The sequence below is a fragment of the Salvelinus alpinus genome, chromosome 23 (genome assembly GCF_045679555.1).
Source record: "Salvelinus alpinus chromosome 23, SLU_Salpinus.1, whole genome shotgun sequence".
Lineage (NCBI taxonomy): Eukaryota > Metazoa > Chordata > Actinopteri > Salmoniformes > Salmonidae > Salvelinus > Salvelinus alpinus.
The window spans coordinates 2298396-2323324 of record NC_092108.1 but is presented as its reverse complement, the minus strand read 5'-3'; the positions used below and the strand labels follow the sequence as shown (position 1 = coordinate 2323324).

The 24929-nt window shown below is 45.2% G+C and overlaps 1 protein-coding gene across 1 annotated transcript; it reads right to left on the bottom strand.

Moving 5' to 3' along the window:
- Nucleotides 1-4343: 4343 nt before the first annotated feature.
- Nucleotides 4344-24249, bottom strand: LOC139550055 (paired mesoderm homeobox protein 1-like). Its single transcript, XM_071360638.1, has 4 exons — nt 22727-24249; nt 16829-17001; nt 10231-10412; nt 4344-7233 (listed from the first exon to the last, which is right to left on the bottom strand). The coding sequence occupies exons 1-4, from the start codon at nt 22971-22973 to the stop codon at nt 7101-7103; spliced, it is 735 nt and encodes a 244-aa protein (XP_071216739.1). The 5' UTR covers nt 22974-24249; the 3' UTR covers nt 4344-7100.
- Between the last annotated feature and the right edge of the window lie 680 nt (nt 24250-24929).

Here is a 24929-nt window from a genome sequence, read left to right as displayed (position 1 = left end):
CACTACACCACTACATAGGGCTGATGGAGAGACAGCAGTCACACACAGCATGATGTTAAATCACCACTACACCACTACATAGGGCCGATGGAGAGACAGCAGTCACACACAGCATGATGTTAAAGGACCACTACACCACTGCATAGGGCCGATGGAGAGACAGCAGTCACACACAGCATGGTGTTGAACTAAAGGATAATCAGTCCATAAGGTCACATAAGCCAGTAGGTCCCAATCATAAGAATACAAAAACACAACCATTAAGCATTTCCCAATCTGAATGTACAACTAATACTTCCCATTGCTAAAAACATTTCACATTTAGCCCCCAAAGTAACCGGTGACCTAAAGTGGAGCTGACAGTGTTTTAACTACTTTGAAGATATCATACAAACAGACATGTCATAATATCAGTCAAAAATATCACATTCACAGTTTATACTACAAAACCAACTTTGTAAGAGGTTTAAAAATAGGTTCTATATTTGACTCAACATTTCATGACGTACACTAAGACATTGTTGGCAGAATAGATGGATGTAGTTCAATATATGATTAACATAATTCACCAACACAGTTCTTGGTCGTCCATAAAATATTGCTATCAGGTTGTAAATCCCAGCTGGTACATCGTCTGCTGCCTCCATTCAGGATGCTGTTTCAGGTTCAACGACTCAGCATTTTGGACAAAAACAGACGAATGTAACTCAGGCTGGGAATGTCAATACAATGATGACAAGTCAGTCATAACGTGGCTAGTAGGCTAGCGTATCTATTGATGTAGCAAGCTAATAAAACGGAGCCTAACGTTAGCTAGATAGCTAGCTAGCTGCTAGGAGAATGTCATGTCATTGGAGGAGTGACTGACTGACTGTTTCCCCTCATATCGGCTAGATAGCTAGCTGCTAGGAGGATGTCATGTCATTGGAGGAGTGGGTGACTGACTGACTGTTTCCCCTCATATCGGCTAGATAGCTAGCTGCTAGGAGGATGTCATGTCATTGGAGGAGTGATTGACTGACTGTTTCCCCTCATATCGGCTAGATAGCTAGCTGCTAGGAGGATGTCATGTCATTGGAGGAGTGATTGACTGACTGTTTCCCCTCATATCGGCTAGATAGCTAGCTGCTAGGAGGATGTCATGTCATTGGAGGAGTGATTGACTGACTGTTTCCCCTCATATCGGCTAGATAGCTAGCTGCTAGGAGGATGTCATGTCATTGGAGGAGTGATTGACTGACTGTTTCCCCTCATATCGGCTAGATAGCTAGCTGCTAGGAGGATGTCATGTCATTGGAGGAGTGATTGACTGACTGTTTCCCCTCATATCAGCTAGATAGCTAGCTGCTAGGAGGATGTCATGTCATTGGAGGAGTGGGTGACTGACTGACTGTTTCCCCTCATATCGGCTAGATAGCTAGCTGCTAGGAGGATGTCATGTCATTGGAGGAGTGGGTGACTGACTGTTTCCCCTCATATCGGCTAGATAGCTAGCTGCTAGGAGGATGTCATGTCATTGGAGGAGTGATTGACTGACTGTTTCCCCTCATATCGGCTAGATAGCTAGCTGCTAGGAGGATGTCATGTCATTGGAGGTGTGATTGACTGACTGTTTCCCCTCATATCGGCTAGATAGCTAGCTGCTAGGAGGATGTCATGTCATTGGAGGAGTGGGTGACTGACTGACTGTTTCCCCTCATATCGGCTAGATAACTAGCTGCTAGGAGGATGTCATGTCATTGGAGGAGTGGGTGACTGACTGACTGTTTCCCCTCATATCGGCTAGATAACTAGCTGCTAGGAGGATGTCATGTCATTGGAGGAGTGACTGACTGACTGTTTCCCCTCATATCGGCTAGATAGCTAGCTGCTAGGAGGATGTCATGTCATTGGAGGAGTGGCTGACTGACTGTTTCCCCTCATATCGGCTAGATAGCTAGCTGCTAGGAGGATGTCATGTCATTGGAGGAGTGGCTGACTGACTGTTTCCCCTCATATCGGCTAGATAGCTAGCTGCTAGGAGGATGTCATGTCATTGGAGGAGTGACTGACTGACTGTTTCCCCTCATATCGGCTAGATAGCTAGCTGCTAGGAGGATGTCATGTCATTGGAGGAGTGACTGACTGACTGTTTCCCCTCATATCGGCTAGATAGCTAGCTGCTAGGAGGATGTCATGTCATTGGAGGAGTGGGTGACTGACTGTTTCCCCTCATATCGTTTTTTTTGGTGTCTATATGTAGTGGATGTGAAATGGCTAGCTAGTTAGTGGTGGTGCGCGCTAATAGCCTTTCAATCAGTGACGTCACTTGCTCTGAGACCTTGAAGTAGTGGTTCTTGTGTAGCGATGGGTAACGATGCTTCGTGGGTGACTGTTGTTGGTGTGTGCAGAGGGTCCCTGGTTCGCGGTCGGGGCGAGGGGACGGACTGAAGTTATACTGTTACATACACACAGTTAGAGATGCAGGTGTCATTTGGTTAGCTAGTGTAGCGTGGTTCGTTCTGCGTTGTGTACTTTTAATTAGGACACTGCCACAACTGGAGGTCTGCTGGTTGAATTATTTTTATTTGCCCTGCACACGAAAAACAACACACAATACTTTAGCCCTGGGCGCAGTCACAGCTCTCCGGCACCTTGCTATGCCGAAGGTCAGGCAAAAAGAGAACATTAAGGGGGGACGGAAATACAGATAACCCGCGACGGGCCAAACCAAAATATACACAACTTTTACAATCACGTGTATGTACAATATTGATATGAAAAAGTGTTTGTACACCAAATAATAACATTAGCTATGCAGCTGTAATTAAATAAAAAACACGCTGAATTATTATTACTAAATGATTAACATCCCCTCTTGACCTGGCCTATTTGTGTACAACGTGGTGCATAATCTAGTGGAACAACATCACACTGCTACACTAGCAAGAGCTTGAACGACTGTTATCCATGTAGCTCTGATTGACTATAGCCCACCGATCTGTGTAGACTCCGGTCCTGGACAAGACAGATGTTTATATTAGGTTTTATTTACTGCAGTGTCTATATTAATTGTCCAAAAGCACGTCCTCTTTCCCACTCCTATATTTCTATATAATTTTCACAAATGCCTTAGAATACGTCATTCCCAAACATTCTAAGAATGTGCCATGCATTTTTTTCACTATTCGGAATGTGGAAAGAATACATAAAGTATTCTGAAATATGAACACGGAAATACTGGACATTATTTTGATGGTGCTTTGGCAAAATTACAATAATGGTCTTCAATTGGACTCGCATTTTTCTGGTTTTGGTCTTGGTCTTCAAATCGGTCTCGCTTTAGGTGGTCTCCAACACAACCTACTATATCAACAGTAGCCACGAGAACATTATTTTCCTGTAAAACAACTGAGAAACAAAAAGTAAGCTATTTCATCTAACACATCCAGGGAATGTACGATTTATATTTAAATGTACAACCTGTCAAAATAGGATCCAGAATTATTAGATGTATTTTATGGACATCTTTGTGCATATTGGCCTAGGTTGTATTATTCACCCCCTGAGGAAGTGGGAACTCACTTAGTTACAGATTGCTAACTCTAAATACGATCATGTTGCTACACTGAACAAAAATATAAACGCAACATGCAACAATTTCTAAGATTTTACAGAGTTACAGTTCATATAAGGAAATCAGTCAATTGAAATAAATAAATTAGCCCTGAATCTATGGATTTCACATGACTGGGCAGGGGCGCAGCCATGGGTGGGCCTGGGAGGGCATAGGCCCACCCACTGGGGAGCCAGGCCCAGCCAATCAGAATATTTTTTCCCCCCACAAAAGGGCTTTATTACAGACAGAAATACTCAGTTTCATCAGCTGTCTGGGTGGCTGTTCTCAGATGATCCCGCAGGTGGAAACCCCAGATGTGGAGATCCTTGTGGAGTTTCTTGGCTTCCTTGGCTGGTTATATGTGGTCTGCGGATGTGAGGCCGGTTGGACGTACTGCCAAATTCTGTAAAAATGATGTTGGAGGTGGCTTATGGTAGAGAAATAAACATTAAATTATCTGGCAACAGCTCTGGTGGACATTCCTGTAGTCAGCGTGCCAATTGCACGCTCACTCAAAACTCGAGGAATCTGTGGCATGGTCTTGTGATAAAACTGCACATTTTAGAGTGGCCTTTTATTGTCCCAAGCACAAGGTGCACCTGTGTAATCATGATGTTTAATCAGCTTCTTGATATGCCACACCTATCAGGTGTATGGATAATCTTGGTGAAGGAGAAATGCTCACTAACAGGGATGGAAACAAATTTGTGCACAACATTTGAAAGAAACAAGCTTTTTGAACGTATTCAATATTTCTGTGATCTTTTATTTCAGCTCATCAAAAATGGGACCAACACTTTACATGTTTTGTTCAGTATACTTCCATACTTCCATTCATTTTTGAAAGCGTTTCCAGGTTACACGTCAGATGAGTCCCGTGACACTTGTAGAGGGTCGTAAAGAATCGTGAGAGTCTCCATAGTTGGGTCATATTCGTTTGTAGCGCGCAACTCAACATTAGGAAGGTGTTCCTAATGTTTTGTACACTCAGCGTATATATGATTTTCGTAAAACTAATACAGCTCTCTAACGAACACACAATTAACACAAAGCCTTTATAGACATGGTTTCCCCCTAGTAGCCCTCTATGAGTCTGCAGGATGACATTTTTACTTCTTTAAACATAAGTCAAAAGAACATCATGAAGCGCCCCTAGAACGTTGCAGTGTTAACATGGTGTCAGTACAGTGAAGTATCCTGTGAAGGACAGCATCTCTTTATTGCAGACGGTCGTTACTAATAAAGATATAACGGTATAAACAGAGGCTATTAAAGCTGTTAGTCCTTATTAAACAGACTAATGGGGTCGATTAAAGATATATCAGGGTATAAACAGAGGCTATTAAAGCTGTTAGGCCTTATTAAATTCAAAAGACTAATGGGGTCGATTAAAACATGTTGAATCAACTTGACCTGTGGCTGTGTAAGGCATTAACAAAAGATGACCGTATCCAACTGAAAATAAGTCTATAATAAGTCCCATATAGTACCATCATAACTCCAGGAGAGAAGACTTGGCTCCTCATATAACTCCAGGAGAGAAGGCTTGGCTTCTCATTTAACTCCAGGAGAGAAGACTTGGCTCCTCATTTAACTCCAGGAGAGAAGACTTGGCTCCTCATTTAACTCCAGGAGAGAAGGCTTGGCTTCTCATTTAACTCCAGGAGAGAAGGCTTGGCTTCTCATTTAACTCCAGGAGAGAAGGCTTGGCTCCTCATATAACTCCAGGAGAGAAGGCTTGGCTTCTCATATAACTCCAGGAGAGAAGACTTGGCTTCTCATTTAACTCCAGGAGAGAAGACTTGGCTTCTCATTTAACTCCAGGAGAGAAGGCTTGGCTCTTCATTTAACTCCAGGAGAGAAGACTTGGCTCCTCATATAACTCCAGTAGAGAAGACTTGGCTTCTCATTTAACTCCAGGAGAGAAGGCTTGGCTCCTCATTTAACTCCAGGAGAGAAGGCTTGGCTCCTCATTTAACTCCAGGAGAGAAGGCTTGGCTCCTCATTTAACTCCAGGAGAGAAGACTTGGCTCCTCATATAACTCCAGGAGAGAAGGCTTGGCTCCTCATTTAACTCCAGGAGAGAAGACTTGGCTCCTCATTTAACTCCAGGAGAGAAAACTTTGCTTCTCATATAACTCCAGGAGAGAAGGCTTGGCTCCTCATTTAACTCCAGGAGAGAAGGCTTGGCTCCTCATTTAACTCCAGGAGAGAAGGCTTGGCTCCTCATTTAACTCCAGGAGAGAAGGCTTGGCTCCTCATTTAACTCCAGGAGAGAAGGCTTGGCTCCTCATTTAACTCCAGGAGAGAAGGCTTGGCTCCTCATTTAACTCCAGGAGAGAAGGCTTGGCTCCTCATTTAACTCCAGGAGAGAAGACTTGGCTCCTCATTTAACTCCAGGAGAGAAAACTTTGCTTCTCATATAACTCCAGGAGAGAAGGCTTGGCTCCTCATTTAACTCCAGGAGAGAAGGCTTGGCTCCTCATTTAACTCCAGGAGAGAAGGCTTGGCTCCTCATTTAACTCCAGGAGAGAAGGCTTGGCTCCTCAGGCCAGTGCTGGGAAAAGGAAAAGGGTTAGAAAAGTTTGTCTGATTGTTTTTGTCTTTGTTTTGGGTTAGAATTCATCAAAAGTCCAGAGTTATCAAAATAAATCTACAAAAAACTTTCCAAAAGTTTTCAAACCAGCCCAAAAATATAGAAATCAATACAAGTCTCCCAAAGGTCCCCAAATGTTTGAAATGCCAGAGTGAGGAGAGGAAGTTGGTACTAAAACTATATAACATTGTTGAATACAGTCAGTTACCCTCTGGTTTAATGCATCACATTCAGTCTCAATCGTTGGCCATCGTGGCCCCTTAGCTAGACAGGATATGCTCTCAAATGTCTCTCGCGTTTCGGACCAGTTTTCTGTAGACGATCGCACACATAAAAACACACTAAATACATTCATTGAAATTATGACGTGCCGTCAAAAACAAAGACTGCAGTTTGAGCTGGTTGCTGTGTCGTCCTTTGGTGAACGTGATTTCTGCAGGTTGAGCTGGTTGCTGTGTCGTCCTTTGGTGAACGTGATTTCTGCAGGTTGAGCTGGTTGCTGTGTCATCCTTTGGTGAACGTGATTTCTGCAGTTTGAGCTGGTTGCTGTGTCATCCTTTGGTGAACGTGATTTCTGCAGGTTGAGCTGGTGCTGTGTCATCCTTTGGTGAACGTGATTTCTGCAGTTTGAGCTGGTTGCTGTGTCATCCTTTGGTGAACGTGATTTCTGCAGGTTGAGCTGGTTGCTGTGTCATCCTTTGGTGAACGTGATTTCTGCAGGTTGAGCTGGTTGCTGTGTCATCCTTTGGTGAACGTGATTTCTGCAGGTTGAGCTGGTGCTGTGTCGTCCTTTGGTGAACGTGATTTCTGCAGGTTGAGCTGGTTGTTGTGTCGTCCTTTGGTGAACGTGATTTCTCTGTAGAACTCTCTAGACTTTAGAAGAAGCATTTATCTTCCTCCTCTTCATCAGTTGACAGTAGGCACCTGGTTGAGGCTGTACTCCTTGGCTTTGAGCCGGAGGTTAGCGATGCTGTTAGCCATGTTCATCCCCTGGGCTGAGGTGGTGGGGGAACAGGTAGGGGGGTACACTGCCATGGCACTAGAGAGTTAGGGAGAAAATAGAGTAATTATTCAACTATCTATTAACCCTAACCCCTAACCCTAACCCTAACCCTAACCATGGCACTAGAGAGTTAGGGAGAAAATAGAGTAATTATTCAACTATCTATTAACCCTAACCCTAACCCTAACCATGGCACTAGAGAGTTAGGGAGAAAATAGAGTAATTATTTAACTATCTATTAACCCTAACCCCTAACCCTAACCCTAACCCTTAACCCTTAACCCCTAACCCCTAACCCTAACCATGGCACTAGAGAGTTAGGGAGAAAATAGAGTAATTATTCAACTATCTATTAACTACCTAACCCCTAACCATAACCCTTAACCCCTAACCCCTAACCATAACCCCTAACCCCTAACCATAACCCCTAACCCCTAACCATAACCCCTAACCATAACCCCTAACCCCTAACCATAACCCCTAACCTCTAACCCCTAACCTCTAACCCCTAACCCCTAACCTCTAACTCCTAACCCCTAACCCCTAACCATAACCCTTAACCCTAACCTCTAACCCCTAACCCCTAACCATAACCCCTAACCCCTAACCCTAACCCCTAACCTCTAACCCCTAACCCCTAACCCCTAACCATAACCCCTAACCCCTAACCCTAACCCTAACCCCTAACCATAACCCTTAACCCTAACCTCTAACCCCTAACCATAACCCCTAACCCCTAACCCCTAACCCTAACCCCTAACCCTAACCCTAACCCTAACCCTAACCCTTAACCCTAACCTCTAACCCCTAACCATAACCCCTAACCATAACCCCTAACCCCTAACCTCTAACCTCTAACCCCTAACCCCTAACCCTAACCCCTAACCCTAACCCCTAACCATAACCCTTAACCCTAACCTCTAACCCCTAACCATAAACCTAACCCCTAACCATAACCCCTAACCATAAACCTAACCCCTAACCATAACCATAAGCCCTAACCATAACCCCTAACCCTAACCATAACCATAACCCTAACCCCTAACGATAACCCTAACCCTAACCCTAACCATAACCCCTAACCCTAACCCCTAACCCTAACTCTAACCCCTAACCATAACCCCTAACCCCTAACCCTAACCCCTAACCCTAAAACCCTAACCCCTAACGATAACCCTAACCCCTAACCATAACCCTAACCCTAAAACCCTAACCCCTAACGATAACCCTAACCCCTAACAATAACCCTAACCCCTAACCATAACCATAACCCCTAACCATAACTCCTAACCCTAACCCCTAACGATAACCCTAACCCCTAACCCTAACCCCTAACCCTAAAACCCTAACCCCTAACGATAACCCTAACCCCTAACCATAACCCTAACCATAACCCCTAACCATAACTCCTAACCCTAACCCCTAACCATAACCCTAACCCCTAACAATAACCCTAACCCCTAACCCCTAACCCTAACCATAACCCCTAACCATAACCCCTAACCCTAACCCTAACCCGTAACCCTAACTATAACCCTAACCCCTAAAATATGTAATTTATGACTTCCATTGCACGCAAGGACATCCTTGTCAAGAGAAAGGGAAAAAACGATTTGAACCAGTTTCATACAGTATTTACAGTGGAGCTAGCATGGGCATTCCCATGGGTAAATATAGTAGTATGTCTACAGTATTGGGAGTGTGAACTCAGAATAGAGACTGTGAACTCAGAATAGGGACTGTGAACTCAGAATAGGGACTGTGAACTCAATATACAGTGCCTTCGGAAAGTATTCAGACCCCTTGACTCTTTCCACATTTTGTTACGTTACAGCCTTATTCTAAAATGGATTAAAAAAAAATCATCAACAATCTACACACAATACCCCATAATGACATTGAGGAAACCGTTTTTTAGAAATTTTAGCAAATGTATTAAATATCAAAAACAAAAAATACCTTTATTACATAAGTATTCAGACCCTTTGCTATGAGACTTGAAATTGAGCTCAGGTGCATCCTGTTTCCATTGATCATCCTTGAGATGTTTCTACAACTTGATTGGAGTCCACCTGTATTGAAGGTCCCCAAGAACACACTGGCCTCTATCATTCTTAAATGGAAGAAGTTTGGAACCACCAAGACTCTTTCTAGAGCGGGCCGCCCGGCCAAACTGAGCGATCAGGGGAGAAGGGCCTTGTTTACCAAGAACCTGATGGTCACTCTGACAAAGCTCCATAGTTCCTCTGTTGAGATGGGAGAACCTTCCAGAAGGACAACCATCTCTGCAGCACTCCACCATTCAGGCCTTTATGGTAGACTGGCCAGAAGGAAGCCACTCCTCAGTAAAAGGCACATGACAGCCCGCTTGGAGTTTGCCAAAAGGCACCTAAAGGACTCTGACCATGAGAAACAAGATTCTCTGGTCTGATGAAACCAAGATTGAACTCTTTGGCCTGAATGCAAAGCGTCACGTCTGGAGGAAACCTGGCACCATCCCTACCGTGAAGCATGGTGGTGAAAGCATCATGCTATGGGGATGTTTTTCAGCGGCAGGGACTGGGAGACTAGTCAGGATCGAGGGAAAGATGAACGGAGCAAAGTACAGACAGATCCTTGATGAAAACCTGCTCAGGACCTCAGACTGGGGCGAAGGTTCACCTTCCAACAGGACAACGACCCTAAGCACACAGCCAAGACAACGCAATTCTCTGAATGTCCTTGAGCGGCCCAGCCAGAGCCCGGACTTGAATCCGATCGAACTCGATCTCTGGAGAGACCTGAAAATAGCTGTGCAGAAACCCTCCCCATCCAACCTGACAGAGCTTGAGAGGATCTGCAAAGAAGAATGGGAGAAACTCCCCAAATACAGGTGTGCCAAACTTGTAGCTTCATACCCAAGAACACTTGAGGCTGTAATCGCTGCCAAAGGTGCTTCAACAAAGTACTGAGTTTTTTATTAAATCCCAGCCTGTATCTGACATACAGTTTAAAACCCAAATCAAAAGAGCTGAGACAGTTACCTGTCCTTACCTGTAGGGTGAAGAGGAGCCCCAGGACAAGTAGTCGTTGGGTCGAGGGGCGGGGAGAGGTACGATTGGCTGCTCCACTGCCGTGAGGTCACGAGAGTAGGACTTTATCATGGAGGAATTTTTACTGGCCAGCATAGCACGCTCGTTACGACGGAACTTAGCCCTCCTGTTCTGAAACCACACCTGGGGAGAGAGGACAGGAGAACGTCGTTAGAGAGAGGACAGGAGAACATCGTTAGAGAGAGGACAGGTAAACATCGTTAGAGAGAGAGAGATGACAGGTAAACATCGTTAGAGAGAGAGAGATGACAGGTAAACATCGTTAGAGAGAGAGAGATGACAGGTAAACATCGTTAGAGAGAGGACAGGAGAACATCGTTAGAGAGATGACAGGTAAACATCTTTAGAGAGAGGACAGGTGAACATCGTTAGAGAGAGGACAGGAGAACATCGTTAGAGAGAGGACAGGAGAACATCTTTAGAGAGAGGACAGGAGAACATCGTTAGAGAGAGGACAGGAGAACATCGTTAGAGAGAGGACAGGAGAACATCTTTAGAGAGAGGACAGGAGAACATCGTTAGAGAGAGGACAGGAGAACATCGTTAGAGAGAGGACAGGTGAACATCGTTAGAGAGAGGACAGGAGAACATCTTTAGAGAGAGGACAGGAGAACATCGTTAGAGAGAGGACAGGAGAACATCGTTAGAGAGAGGACAGGAGAACATCGTTAGAGAGAGGACAGGAGAACATCGTTAGAGAGAGGACAGGTGAACATCGTTAGAGAGAGAGGTGACAGGTAAACATCTTTAGAGAGATGACAGGTAAACATCGTTAGAGAGAGAGAGATGACAGGTAAACATCTTTAGAGAGATGACAGGTGAACATCGTTAGAGAGAGGACAGGAGAACATCGTTAGAGAGAGAGATGACAGGTAAACATCTTTAGAGAGATGACAGGTGAACATCGTTAGAGAGATGACAGGTGAACATCGTTAGAGAGAGGACAGGTGAACATCGTTAGAGAGAGAGAGATGACAGGTAAACATCTTTAGAGAGATGACAGGTGAACATCGTTAGAGAGAGGACAGGTGAACATCGTTAGAGAGAGGACAGGAGAACATCGTTAGAGAGATGACAGGAGAACATCTTTAGAGAGAGGACAGGAGAACATCGTTAGAGAGAGGACAGGACAACATCGTTAGAGAGAGGACAGGTGAACATCGTTAGAGAGAGAGAGAGATCACAGGTGGAACATCGTTAGAGAGAGAGAGGTGACAGGTAAACATCGTTAGAGAGAGATGACAGGTAAACATCGTTAGAGAGAGAGAGAGAGGACAGGTAACCATCGTTAGTGAAAGAGAGAGAGAGGACAGGTAACCATCGTTAGTGAAAGAGAGAGAGAGGACAGGTGAACATCGTTAGTGAGAGATGACAGGTGAACATCATTAGAGAGAGAGAGGACAGGGGAACATCGTTAGTGAGAAAGAGAGAGGACAGGTGAACATCATTAGTGAGAGAGAGGACAGGTGAACATCGTTAGTGAGAAAGAGAGAGGACAGGTGAACATCATTAGTGAGAGAGAGGACAGGGGAACATCGTTAGTGAGAAAGAGAGAGGACAGGTGAACATCATTAGTGAGAGAGAGAGACGACAGGTGAACATTGTTAGAGAGAGAGAGAGGACAGGTGAACATCGTTAGTGAGAGAGAGAGACGACAGGTGAACATCATTAGAGAGACTGACTCTCACCTGTACCCGTACCTCAGTGAGATTAAAACTGACTCTCACCTGTACCCGTACCTCAGTGAGGTTAACCCTGACTCTCACCTGTACCTCAGTGAGGTTAACCCTGACTCTCACCTGTACCTCAGTGAGGTTAACCCTGACTCACACCTGTACCTCAGTGAGGTTAACCCTGACTCTCACCTGTACCTCAGTGAGGTTAACCCTGACTCTCACCTGTACCTCAGTGAGGTTAACCCTGACTCTCACCTGTACCTCAGTGAGGTTAACCCTGACTCTCACCTGTACCTCAGTGAGGTTAACCCTGACTCTCACCTGTACCTCAGTGAGGTTAACCCTGACTCTCACCTGTACCTCAGTGAGGTTAACCCTGACTCTCACCTGTACCCCGTACCTCAGTGAGGTTAACCCTGACTCTCACCTGTACCTCAGTGAGGTTAACCCTGACTCTCACCTGTACCTCAGTGAGGTTAACCCTGACTCTCACCTGTACCTCAGTGAGGTTAACCCTGACTCTCACCTGTACCTCAGTGAGGTTAACCCTGACTCTCACCTGTACCCGTACCTCAGTGAGGTTAACCCTGACTCTCACCTGTACCCGTGTCTCAATGAGGTTAACCCTGACTCTCACCTGTACCCGTAACTCAGTGAGGTTAACCCTGAATCTCACCTGTACCCGTGTCTCAGTGAGGTTAACCCTGACTCTCACCTGTACCTCAGTGAGGTTAACCCTGACTCTCACCTGTACCCGTACCTCAGTGAGGTTAACCCTGACTCTCACCTGTACCTCAGTGAGGTTAACCCTGACTCTCACCTGTACCTCAGTGAGGTTAACCCTGACTCTCACCTGTACCCGTACCTCAGTGAGGTTAACCCTGACTCTCACCTGTACCTCAGTGAGGTTAACCCTGACTCTCACCTGTACCCGTACCTCAGTGAGGTTAACCCTGACTCTCACCTGTACCCGTACCTCAGTGAGGTTAACCCTGACTCTCACCTGTACCTCAGTGAGGTTAACCCTGACTCTCACCTGTACCTCAGTGAGGTTAACCCTGACTCTCACCTGTACCTCAGTGAGGTTAACCCTGACTCTCACCTGTACCCGTGTCTCAATGAGGTTAACCCTGACTCTCACCTGTACCCGTACCTCAGTGAGGTTAACCCTGACTCTCACCTGTACCTCAGTGAGGTTAACCCTGACTCTCACCTGTACCCGTACCTCAGTGAGGTTAACCCTGACTCTCACCTGTACCTCAGTGAGGTTAACCCTGACTCTCACCTGTACCTCAGTGAGGTTAACCCTGACTCTCACCCGTACCTCAGTGAGGTTAACCCTGACTCTCACCTGTACCTCAGTGAGGTTAACCCTGACTCTCACCTGTACCTCAGTGAGGTTAACCCTGACTCTCACCTGTACCTGTACCTCAGTGAGGTTAACCCTGACTCTCACCTGTACCTGTACCTCAGTGAGATTAACCCTGACTCTCACCTGTACCTCAGTGAGGTTAACCCTGACTCTCACCTGTACCTGTACCTCAGTGAGATTAACCCTGACTCTCACCTGTACCTGTACCTCAGTGAGATTAACCCTGACTCTCACCTGTACCTGTACCTCAGTGAGATTAACCCTGACTCTCACCTGTACCTGTACCTCAGTGAGATTAACCCTGACTCTCACCTGTACCTCAGTGAGGTTAACCCTGACTCTCACCTGTACCTGTACCTCAGTGAGATTAACCCTGACTCTCACCTGTACCTGTACCTCAGTGAGATTAACCCTGACTCTCACCTGTACCTGTACCTCAGTGAGATTAACCCTGACTCTCACCTGTACCTCAGTGAGGTTAACCCTGACTCTCACCTGTACCTCAGTGAGGTTAACCCTGACTCTCACCTGTACCTCAGTGAGGTTAACCCTGACTCTCACCTGTACCTCAGTGAGGTTAACCCTGACCCTCACCTGTACCTGTACCTCAGTGAGGTTAACCCTGACTCTCACCTGTACCTGTACCTCAGTGAGATTAACCCTGACTCTCACCTGTACCTCAGTGAGGTTAACCCTGACTCTCACCTGTACCTGTACCTCAGTGAGATTAACCCTGACTCTCACCTGTACCTGTACCTCAGTGAGATTAACCCTGACTCTCACCTGTACCTGTACCTCAGTGAGATTAACCCTGACTCTCACCTGTACCTCAGTGAGGTTAACCCTGACTCTCACCTGTACCTCAGTGAGGTTAACCCTGACTCTCACCTGTACCTCAGTGAGGTTAACCCTGACTCTCACCTGTACCTCAGTGAGATTAACCCTGACTCTCACCTGTACCTCAGTGAGGTTAACCCTGACTCTCACCTGTACCCGTACCTCAGTGAGGTTAACCCTGACTCTCACCTGTACCTCAGTGAGATTAACCCTGACTCTCACCTGTACCTCAGTGAGGTTAACCCTGACTCTCACCTGTACCTGTACCTCAGTGAGGTTAACCCTGACTATCACCTGTACCTCAGTGAGGTTAACCCTGACTCTCACCTGTACCCGTACCTCAGTGAGGTTAACCCTGACTCTCACCTGTACCTCAGTGAGGTTAACCCTGACTCTCACCTGTACCTCAGTGAGGTTAACCCTGACTCTCACCTGTACCTCAGTGAGGTTAACCCTGACCCTCACCTGTACCTCAGTGAGGTTAACCCTGACTCTCACCTGTACCTCAGTGAGGTTAACCCTGACTCTCACCTGTACCTCAGTGAGGTTAACCCTGACTCTCACCTGTACCCGTGTCTCAGTGAGGTTAACCCTGACTCTCACCTGTACCTCAGTGAGGTTAACCCTGACTCTCACCTGTACCCGTGTCTCAGTGAGGTTAACCCTGACTCTCACCTGTACCTCAGTGAGGTTAACCCTGACTCTCACCTGTACCTCAGTGAGGTTAACCCTGACTCTCACCTGTACCCGTAACTCAGTGAGGTTAACCCTGAATCTCACCTGTACCCGTGTCTCAGTGAGGTTAACCCTGACTCTCACCTGTACCTCAGTGAGGTTAACCCTGACTCTCACCTGTACCCGTGTCTCAGTGAGGTTAACCCTGACTCTCACCTGTACCTCAGTGAGGTTAACCCTGACTCTCACCTGTACCTCAGTGAGGTTAACCCTGACTCTCACCTGTACCTCAGTGAGGTTAACCCTGACTCTCACCTGTACCCGTACCTCAGTGAGGTTAACCCTGAATCTCACCTGTACCCGTGTCTCAGTGAGGTTAACCCTGACTCTCACCTGTACCTCAGTGAGGTTAACCCTGACTCTCACCTGTACCCCGTACCTCAGTGAGGTTAACCCTGACTCTCACCTGTACCTCAGTGAGGTTAACCCTGACTCTCACCTGTACCTCAGTGAGGTTAACCCTGACTCTCACCTGTACCCGTACCTCAGTGAGGTTAACCCTGACTCTCACCTGTACCTCAATGAGGTTAACCCTGACTCTCACCTGTACCTCAGTGAGGTTAACCCTGACTCTCACCTGTACCCGTAACTCAGTGAGGTTAACCCTGAATCTCACCTGTACCCGTGTCTCAGTGAGGTTAACCCTGACTCTCACCTGTACCCCGTACCTCAGTGAGGTTAACCCTGACTCTCACCTGTACCTCAGTGAGGTTAACCCTGACTCTCACCTGTACCCGTGTCTCAATGAGGTTAACCCTGACTCTCACCTGTACCCGTACCTCAGTGAGGTTAACCCTGACTCTCACCTGTACCTCAGTGAGGTTAACCCTGACTCTCACCTGTACCCGTACCTCAGTGAGGTTAACCCTGACTCCCACCTGTACCTCAGTGAGGTTAACCCTGACTCTCACCTGTACCCATACCTCAGTGAGGTTAACCCTGACTCTCACCTGTACCCGTACCTCAGTGAGGTTAACCCTGACTCTCACCTGTACCTCAGTGAGGTTAACCCTGACTCTCACCTGTACCCGTACCTCAGTGAGGTTAACCCTGACTCTCACCTGTACCTCAGTGAGGTTAACCCTGACTCTCACCTGTACCCGTACCTCAGTGAGGTTAACCCTGACTCTCACCTGTACCTCAGTGAGATTAACCCTGACTCTCACCTGTACCCGTACCTCAGTGAGGTTAACCCTGACTCTCACCTGTACCCGTACCTCAGTGAGGTTAACCCTGACTCACCTGTACCTCAGTGAGGTTAACCCTGACTCTCACCTGTACCCCGTACCTCAGTGAGGTTAAACCTGACTCTCACCTGTACCTCAGTGAGATTAACCCTGACTCTCACCTGTACCTCAGTGAGGTTAACCCTGACTCTCACCTGTACCTGTACCTCAGTGAGTCTAACCCTGACTCTCACCTGTACCCCGTACCTCAGTGAGGTTAACCCTGACTCTCACCTGTACCTCAGTGAGATTAACCCTGACTCTCACCTGTACCTCAGTGAGGTTAACCCTGACTCTCACCTGTACCTCAGTGAGGTTAACCCTGACTCTCACCTGTACCTCAGTGAGGTTAACCCTGACTCTCACCTGTACCTCAGTGAGGTTAACCCTGACTCTCACCTGTACCTCAGTGAGGTTAACCCTGACTCTCACCTGTACCTCAGTGAGGTTAACCCTGACTCTCACCTGTACCTCAGTGAGGTTAACCCTGACTCTCACCTGTACCCGTACCTCAGTGAGGTTAACCCTGACTCTCACCTGTACCCGTACCTCAGTGAGGTTAACCCTGACTCTCACCTGTACCCGTGTCTCAATGAGGTTAACCCTGACTCTCACCTGTACCCATACCTCAGTGAGGTTAACCCCGACTCTCACCTGTACCCATACCTCAGTGAGGTTAACCCTGACTCTCACCTGTACCCTCGTCTCAATGAGGTTAACCCTGCGTGCCAGGTCCTCCCGTACGAAGGCGTCAGGGTAGTGTGTCCTCTCAAACACTCTCTCTAGTGCCTGCAGCTGACTGCTGTTGAAGGTTGTTCTGTTACGACGTTGCTTTCTCTTCTTCTCCTTAGAACTCACGTGCTTATCTAGCGAGAAACACAGATACACATGTCAATATGAACACTGACAAACACACAAACAGGTATATGGAAATATAGCCCTATACACATTGAGAGCAGTACAGAACAGATTCCAATACACAGATCATGAATACAGCCCTGCTACATAGAACCAAATGTTGACTGTGGATTGTGTTCTAGAGTTTTGAATTGACTTTTACTTCAATTGTGTTTTATTTAGTTTCGATATTATTATAATTTCTGCTTTCAGATCCTGAACCTTTATGTGATAATATTGGCACGGTCATAATTATCCACGAGATATAAACTTTCAAGATTATAACACATCTATTGTTCTAATGGAACATGTGATAAATGTTATTTGACCCTAAACCTCAACCGGACAGTTATAGTCTCCTAGTGTATTTCTAGCCTGATCAATGCAGTGGAAGATGTGCATCTGGAAGACTCAAAATGTCACATATCATTTGATTATTAGGGGCAAACTTTAGGCTAGCCTACAATTTCAGTATTTAATAATATACAGTGGCTTCGGGAAAATATTCCGACTCTTTTTCACACATTTTGTTACGTTACAGTTTTATTCTAAAAGAATGTTTTTTTTTACTCAATATTCTTATTTTTTTACACAATACCTCATAATGAAAAAGTGAAAACAGGTTTTTTGAAATCTTAGCAAATGCATTGAAAATAAAAACTGAAATACCTTATTTACATAAGTATTCCGACCCTTTGCTATGAGACTCAAAATTGAGCTCAGGTGCATCCTGTTTCCATTGATCATCCTTGAGATGTTTCTACAACTTGATTGGAGTCCACCTGTGGTAAATTCAAATGATTGGACATGATTTGGAAAGGCACACACCTGTTTATATAAGGTCCCACAGATGACAGGGCATGTCAGAGCAAAAACCAAGCCATGAGGTCGAAGGAATTGTCCGTGAGCTCCGAGACAGGATTGTGTCAAGGCACAGATCTGGGGAAGGGTACCAAAAAATGTCTGCAGCATTGAAGGTCCCCAAGAACACAGTGGCCTCCATCATTCTTAAAAGGAAGAAGTTTGGAACCACCAAGACTCTTCCTAGAGCTGGCCGTTCGGACAAACTGAGCAATCGGGGGAGAAGGGCCTTGGTCAGGGAGGTGACCTAGAACAAAGTTCCTCTGTGGAGATGGGAGAACCTTCCAGAAGGAAAACCATCTCTGCAGCACTCCACCAATCAGGCCTTTATGGTAGAGTGGCCAGACAGAAGCCACTCTTCAGTAAAAGGCACATGACAGCCAGCTTGGAGTTTGCCAAAAGGCACCTAAAGACTCTCAGACCATGAGAAACATTCTCTCGTCTGATGAAACCAAGATTGAACTCTTTGGCCTGAATGTCAAGCGTCACATCTGGAGGAAACCTGCCACCATCTCTTTCATCCAGCCGCTCTGAAGAAACACTCACGTGATTAATTTAAGAGGCCTGTCAACATTCATTTCTGAACGATGTAAACAAACATAGAGCTGCATGTTTACACTCGATTGCGTCCAAAATTGAATCCTGTAAGAACTCATTTATAGCCTGCTTGAGAGGGTCTAGCTTTTTAGCTTTGCATTGACTATTGGTGTTTATTAAAGAATATGCTACTTTTTGAAGCATTTACTTAAGCCTACAGTTTAAAAAAAAATAACTCACCTTCATAAATGGTTTTATTATACATTTTTAACCTCACACATTTAAAATGGATTCCACTTGATTTTGTTGGTCTAAAATATAGGCCAAGAATAATCTCCTCTGCATGCTGTCTCTTTATGAGACAATAGGGTTCGTACATGTATTACAGTACTCACTAAAGCTTAACTGTAGGCCTACACGTGTAGTGAGAAGTCTGTTGTTGATTATGTAATAAACATAACACAATAGATGTGTGACACAGAATTAGGCCGAGCCTGGTCCTGAAATATAAGCCTAAAAACATTATTTCTAAAAAGCCTGCATAACAGAATAACTTTACACGGTTGTCTTTATTTAAAGCAAACTACTTCTTTTCTGCTAATGATGTTTTTACCAGTAAAGACCAATAATTGAGGGCGACATGGCAACAGACCTACTGCATCACAGGGTGATGACATCATAATAAGAGTTATTAGCTGCTGGGGTCGTTCCACTGGTAGACGTATGAGTACATCGAGGACCGAACCTCCTAAAAAATCTAATTAGAACTCAGTCAAGGGTCGCAATTTACTGTTGACAGTTAGAATAGTGAAATACGCACGGTGCAATTCAGAAACTTGGTTGAAATACGCACGGTGCAATTCAGAAACTTGGTTGAAATACGCACGGTGCAATTCAGAAACTTGGTTGAAATACGCACGGTGCAATTCAGAAACTTGGTTGAAATACGCACGGTGCAATTCAGAAACTTGGTTGAAATACGCACGGTGCAATTCAGAAACTTGGTTGAAATACGCACGGTGCAATTCAGAATCTTGGTTGAAATACGCACGGTGCAATTCAGAAACTTGGTTGAAATACGCACGGTGCAATTCAGAAACTTGGTTGAAATACGCACGGTGCAATTCAGAAACTTGGTTGAAATACGCACGGTGCAATTCAGAAACTTGGTTGAAATACGCACGGTGCAATTCAGAAACTTGGTTGAAATACGCACGGTGCAATTCAGAAACTTGGTTGAAATACGCACGGTGCAATTCAGAAACTTGGTTGAAATACGCACGGTGCAATTCAGAAACTTGGTTGAAATACGCACGGTGCAATTCAGAAACTTGGTTGAAATACGCAGGGTGCAATTCAGAAACTTGGTTGAAATACCCACGTGCAATTCAGAAACTTGGTTGAAATACGCATGGTGCAATTCAGAAACTTGGTTGAAATACGCACGGTGCAATTCAGAAACTTGGTTGAAATACTCACGGTGCAATTCAGAAACTTGGTTGAGCATCAGCAGTGTTCCTGTTGCTATGTGTCATTCCCTGACAATCACTCAATTATCATATCTACGTGTACATACTACCTCAATCAGCCTGACTAACCGGTGTCTGTATGTAGCCTCGCTACTATTATAGCCTCGCTACTGTATATAGCCTGTCTTTTTACTGTTGTTTTATTTCTTTACTTACCTATTGTTCACCTAATACCTTTTTTGCACTATTGGTTAGAGCCTGTAAGTAAGCATTTCACTGTCAGGTCTACACCTGTTGTATTCAGCATTTCACTGTGAGGTCTACTACACCTGTTGTATTCAGCATTTCACTGTGAGGTTTACTACACCTGTTGTATTCAGCGCATGTGACAAATAAACTTTGATCTGATTTGATTAGCCCATGTCAGGAAAAAAAATATTTGATTGGTACATTAGTCTAGTTAGTCTAGTCAGGTATCTAAACGTGTAGTAATCATGGCCTAATTATTGACCAGGCGTGAAGGGCACGTGCCCAGCGGCCCACACCTCCAGGGGGCCCACTGCTGTTAGTCACTCTCGCTCAGATATCATATGTGTTTGTAGCGGCTAATTGTATAGCTAATAGGCTATGTGTTTGTAGCGGCTAATTGTATAGCTAATAGGTTATGTGTTTGTAGCAGCTAATTGTATAGCTAATAGGCTATGTGTTTGTAGCAGCTAATTGTATAGCTAATAGGCTATGTGTTTGTAGCAGTTTTGTTTTTGTTGTTCTCCAGATAGCATTTTAGAGTTTTTAAATTGTATAGAAATGTAGATTTTCTCTGAAGCCTACTTTGCAGGTCTGTGAAAAAAACGGTTGTGATTGATCAATCTAATGGGAGTATAGAGGCTCTATAGAAGGGTTGTGATGGATCAATCTAATGGGAGTATAGAGGCTCTATAGAAGGGTTGTGATTGATCAATCTAATGGGAGTATAGAGGCTCTATAGAAGGGCTGTGATTGATCAATCTAAAGGAGTATAGAGGCTCTATAAAAAGGGCTGTGATTGATCAATCTAAAGGAGTATAGAGGCTCTATAAAAAGGGCTGTGATTGATCAATCTAAAGGAGTATAGAGGCTCTATATAAAGGGCTGTGATTGATCAATCTAAAGGAGTATAGAGGTTCTATATAAAGGGCTGTGATTGGTCAATCTAAAGGAGTATACAGGCTCTATATAAAGGGCTGTGATTGGTCAATCTAAAGGAGTATACAGGCTCTATATAAAGGGCTGTGATTGATCAATCTAAAGGAGTATAGAGGCTCTATAAAAAGGGCTGTGATTGATCAATCTAAAGGAGTATAGAGGCTCTATATAAAGGGCTGTGATTGGTCAATCTAAAGGAGTATACAGGCTCTATATAAAGGGCTGTGATTGGTCAATCTAAAGGAGTATACAGGCTCTATATAAAGGGCTGTGATTGATCAATCTAAAGGAGTATAGAGGCTCTATATAAAGGGCTGTGATTGGTCAATCTGAAGGAGTATAGAGGCTCTATATAAAGGGCTGTGATTGGTCAATCTGAAGGAGTATAGAGGCTCTATATAAAGGGCTGTGATTGGTCAATCTAAAGGAGTATAGAGGCTCTATATAAAGGGCTGTGATTGGTCAATCTAAAGGAGTATAGAGGCTCTATAAAAAGGGCTGTGATTGGTCAATCTAAAGGAGTATAGAGGCTCTATAAAAAGGGCTGTGATTGGTCAATCTAAAGGAGTATAGAGGCTCTATAAAAAGGGCTGTGATTGGTCAATCTAAAGGAGTATAGAGGCTCTATAAAAAGGGCTGTGATTGGTCAATCTAAAGGAGTATAGAGGCTCTATAAAAAGGGCTGTGATTGGTCAATCTAAAGGAGTATAGAGGCTCTATAAAAAGGGCTGTGATTGGTCAATCTAAAGGAGTATAGAGGCTCTATAAAAAGGGCTGTGATTGATCAATCTAAAGGAGTATAGAGGCTCTATATAAAGGGCTGTGATTGATCAATCTAAAGGAGTATAGAGGCTCTATATAAAGGGCTGTGATTGATCAATCTAAAGGAGTATAGAGGCTCTATAAAAAGGGCTGTGATTGGTCAATCTAAAGGAGTATAGAGGCTCTATATAAAGGGCTGTGATTGATCAATCTAAAGGAGTATAGAGGCTCTATATAAAGGGCTGTGATTGATCAATCTAAAGGAGTATAGAGGCTCTATAAAAAGGGCTGTGATTGGTCAATCTGAAGGAGTATAGAGGCTCTATATAAAGGGCTGTGATTGATCAATCTAAAGGAGTATAGAGGCTCTATAAAAAGGGCTGTGATTGATCAATCTAAAGGAGTATAGAGGCTCTATATAAAGGGCTGTGATTGATCAATCTAAAGGAGTATAGAGGCTCTATAAAAAGGGCTGTGATTGGTCAATCTAAAGGAGTATAGAGGCTCTATAAAAAGGGCTGTGATTGGTCAATCTAAAGGAGTATAGAGGCTCTATATAAAGGGCTGTGATTGATCAATCTAAAGGAGTATAGAGGCTCTATAAAAAGGGCTGTGATTGGTCAATCTGAAGGAGTATAGAGGCTCTATATAAAAAACACGAATAAAAGCATATGTTCATTGTGCGCTATGAGCAGCTTTATGCGCCTCCATCCCTTCCCAGGTTACCCGGGAAAGGTTAAGAAAGCCTGAGGAAAACATTGGTGTTGTTTCACGGACGTGTGTTTACTAACGTGACAATTTTCTCTGTCTGATATCACAGCGTATTACAGCTATTCTACACCGGAGGAAGGCGACACCATCCACCCATCAACTAACTTACTCTCCTGCTGCGTCGTATCGCTGCCGCTGGTCAGCCCCGGGGACTCCACCATACTCCTTCCCGCATCCCCGGCGCTCTCATTGGCCTGAGCCCCTACCATCTCCCGCGCCTCCTCCAGATCCAACAGGTGACTGACAGAGAAGTTCTTCTTGGCCTGAAGTGTTTCCAGTTTGGCTGATATCGGGCTCTCCAGACGGCTAGTCAGTGAGTCTTGTCTGTCCATTACATGCGCATAGCCAGAAGTCATGACGCTGACTCAATACAGAGGGCTAAACACCTATTCGCATATAACAAAGCTACCTAGCTAACTTATACTCGACGCACAGAAAAATATCAACAATAACTCCGAACCCATAACAGCGCTGGTTTCAACTCGAGACAGGGCTCGTTTTGTATGCATTTGGTTGGAAAGCCGTTGGTTTTACAGATCCAAATCACTCCACTTTAAGCTAGAAGTATGGTCCCCTGTTCGATTCCACCCGATTAGAGGCCCCTCACCTCGTCAAATAAAACCCCGAAACATACAACACAACAACATTTGACTTCTTCCTGGATATTCCCCGGAGTTTTAAACACAAAGAGTAGTTGGCTATAGCAAGTTTATCCTCTCCTCGGCTGTGAGTCCAGACCACGGTATGACTGAGCTGGGGTAAAAGTTTCTCCTCTCCTCGGCTGTGAGTCCAGACCGCGGTATGACTGAGCTGTGGTAAAAGTGTCTCCTCTCCTCGGCTGTGAGTCCAGACCGCGGTATGACTGAGCTGTGGTAAAAGTGTCTCCTCTCCTCGGCTGTGAGTCCAGACCGCGGTATGACTGAGCTGTGGTAAAAGTGTCTCCTCTCCTCGGCTGTGAGTCCAGACCGCGGTATGACTGAGCTGTGGTAAAAGTGTCTCCTCTCCTCGGCTGTTAGTCCAGACCGCGGTATAACTGAGCTGGGGTAAAAGATCCTCCTCTCCTCGCCTGTGAGTCCAGACCGCGGTATAACTGAGCTAGGGTAAAAGTTCCTCCTCTCCTCGCCTGTGAGTCCAGACCGCGGTATGACTGAGCTGGGGTAAAAGTTTCTCCTCTCCTCGGCTGTGAGTCCAGACCGCGGTATGACTGAGCTGGGGTAAAAGTTCCTCCTCTCCTCGCCTGTGAGTCCAGACCGCGGTATGACTGAGCTGGGGTAAAAGTTTCTCCTCTCCTCGCCTGTGAGTCCAGACCGCGGTATGACTGAGCTGGGGTAAAAGTTTCTCCTCTCCTCGCCTGTGAATCCAGACCGCGGTATGACTGAGCTGGGGTAAAAAGGAACGATTCGCGCGTTTTGAGTAAAAATCTATCGCTCAACGCCCAGGACCCTGCGAGGCAGAGCGAGCCTCTGGTATCGGGAAGGGAACAGGCCGAAGTGAGTGTCACGCACAGGGCGGCTGAGAGGGGGAAATAAAGCACCATTTGAAGACCCTGGGGTAAACTGATCGCCCTAAAAGGAGTCTGTAATTACGTGGCAATGCTTTCTGCGCTGACTCTGACAGTCCATGTCCTCTTGTGTGAAGCACACCCCACCCCCTTCAACAATGCACACCATCACAAAAAAAAGCGCTGATTAACCGACTTAAGTTTTGGCAGTCGGAAATGAGGATTTTTGATAATTGAAGTCTATGCCTCTCAGTGTTTTCATTGCAGCCGTACTAATACATTGTATTCTGCCACATGGTAATAATTATAATGGATTTATGGCGGATAATATCTTTGAATAGAGCATTGTTTTGAATAGGTATGCCCACACAACATATTTACATAGCTGATTTACATACATGCGCAATGATATGGGGCTACAACATGTCTGCAGTATATCAGTTGGAGGTTGTCATTTCACATTTAAAAATCATAGCTTTGGCATAACTCAAATCTGTTTTGGATATATAAGCCAACCTTTTCTAAGTGCAGCACATGTTGTGCGTAAAAGAATAACCCTCTTTCTCTGCATAGCGGAGACTCTACATCGCCTACAATCAAAAACATGACAGCCTATACGTGTGGTACAGTTATATTTCTGACTGCACAGGCTGGGTCTGCAGTCACACGCAAACTACATAGAGGAAACGGGCTTTTGAAACTGTAACCGTTGCGTGCGTTTGATCGCCTGGTCAGAGAGAGAGAGAGAGAGGACGAGGGGGGTCCCGTATGGTGGAATGGCATCAATGGGCCTGTTCTGAGGTCCAAGCTG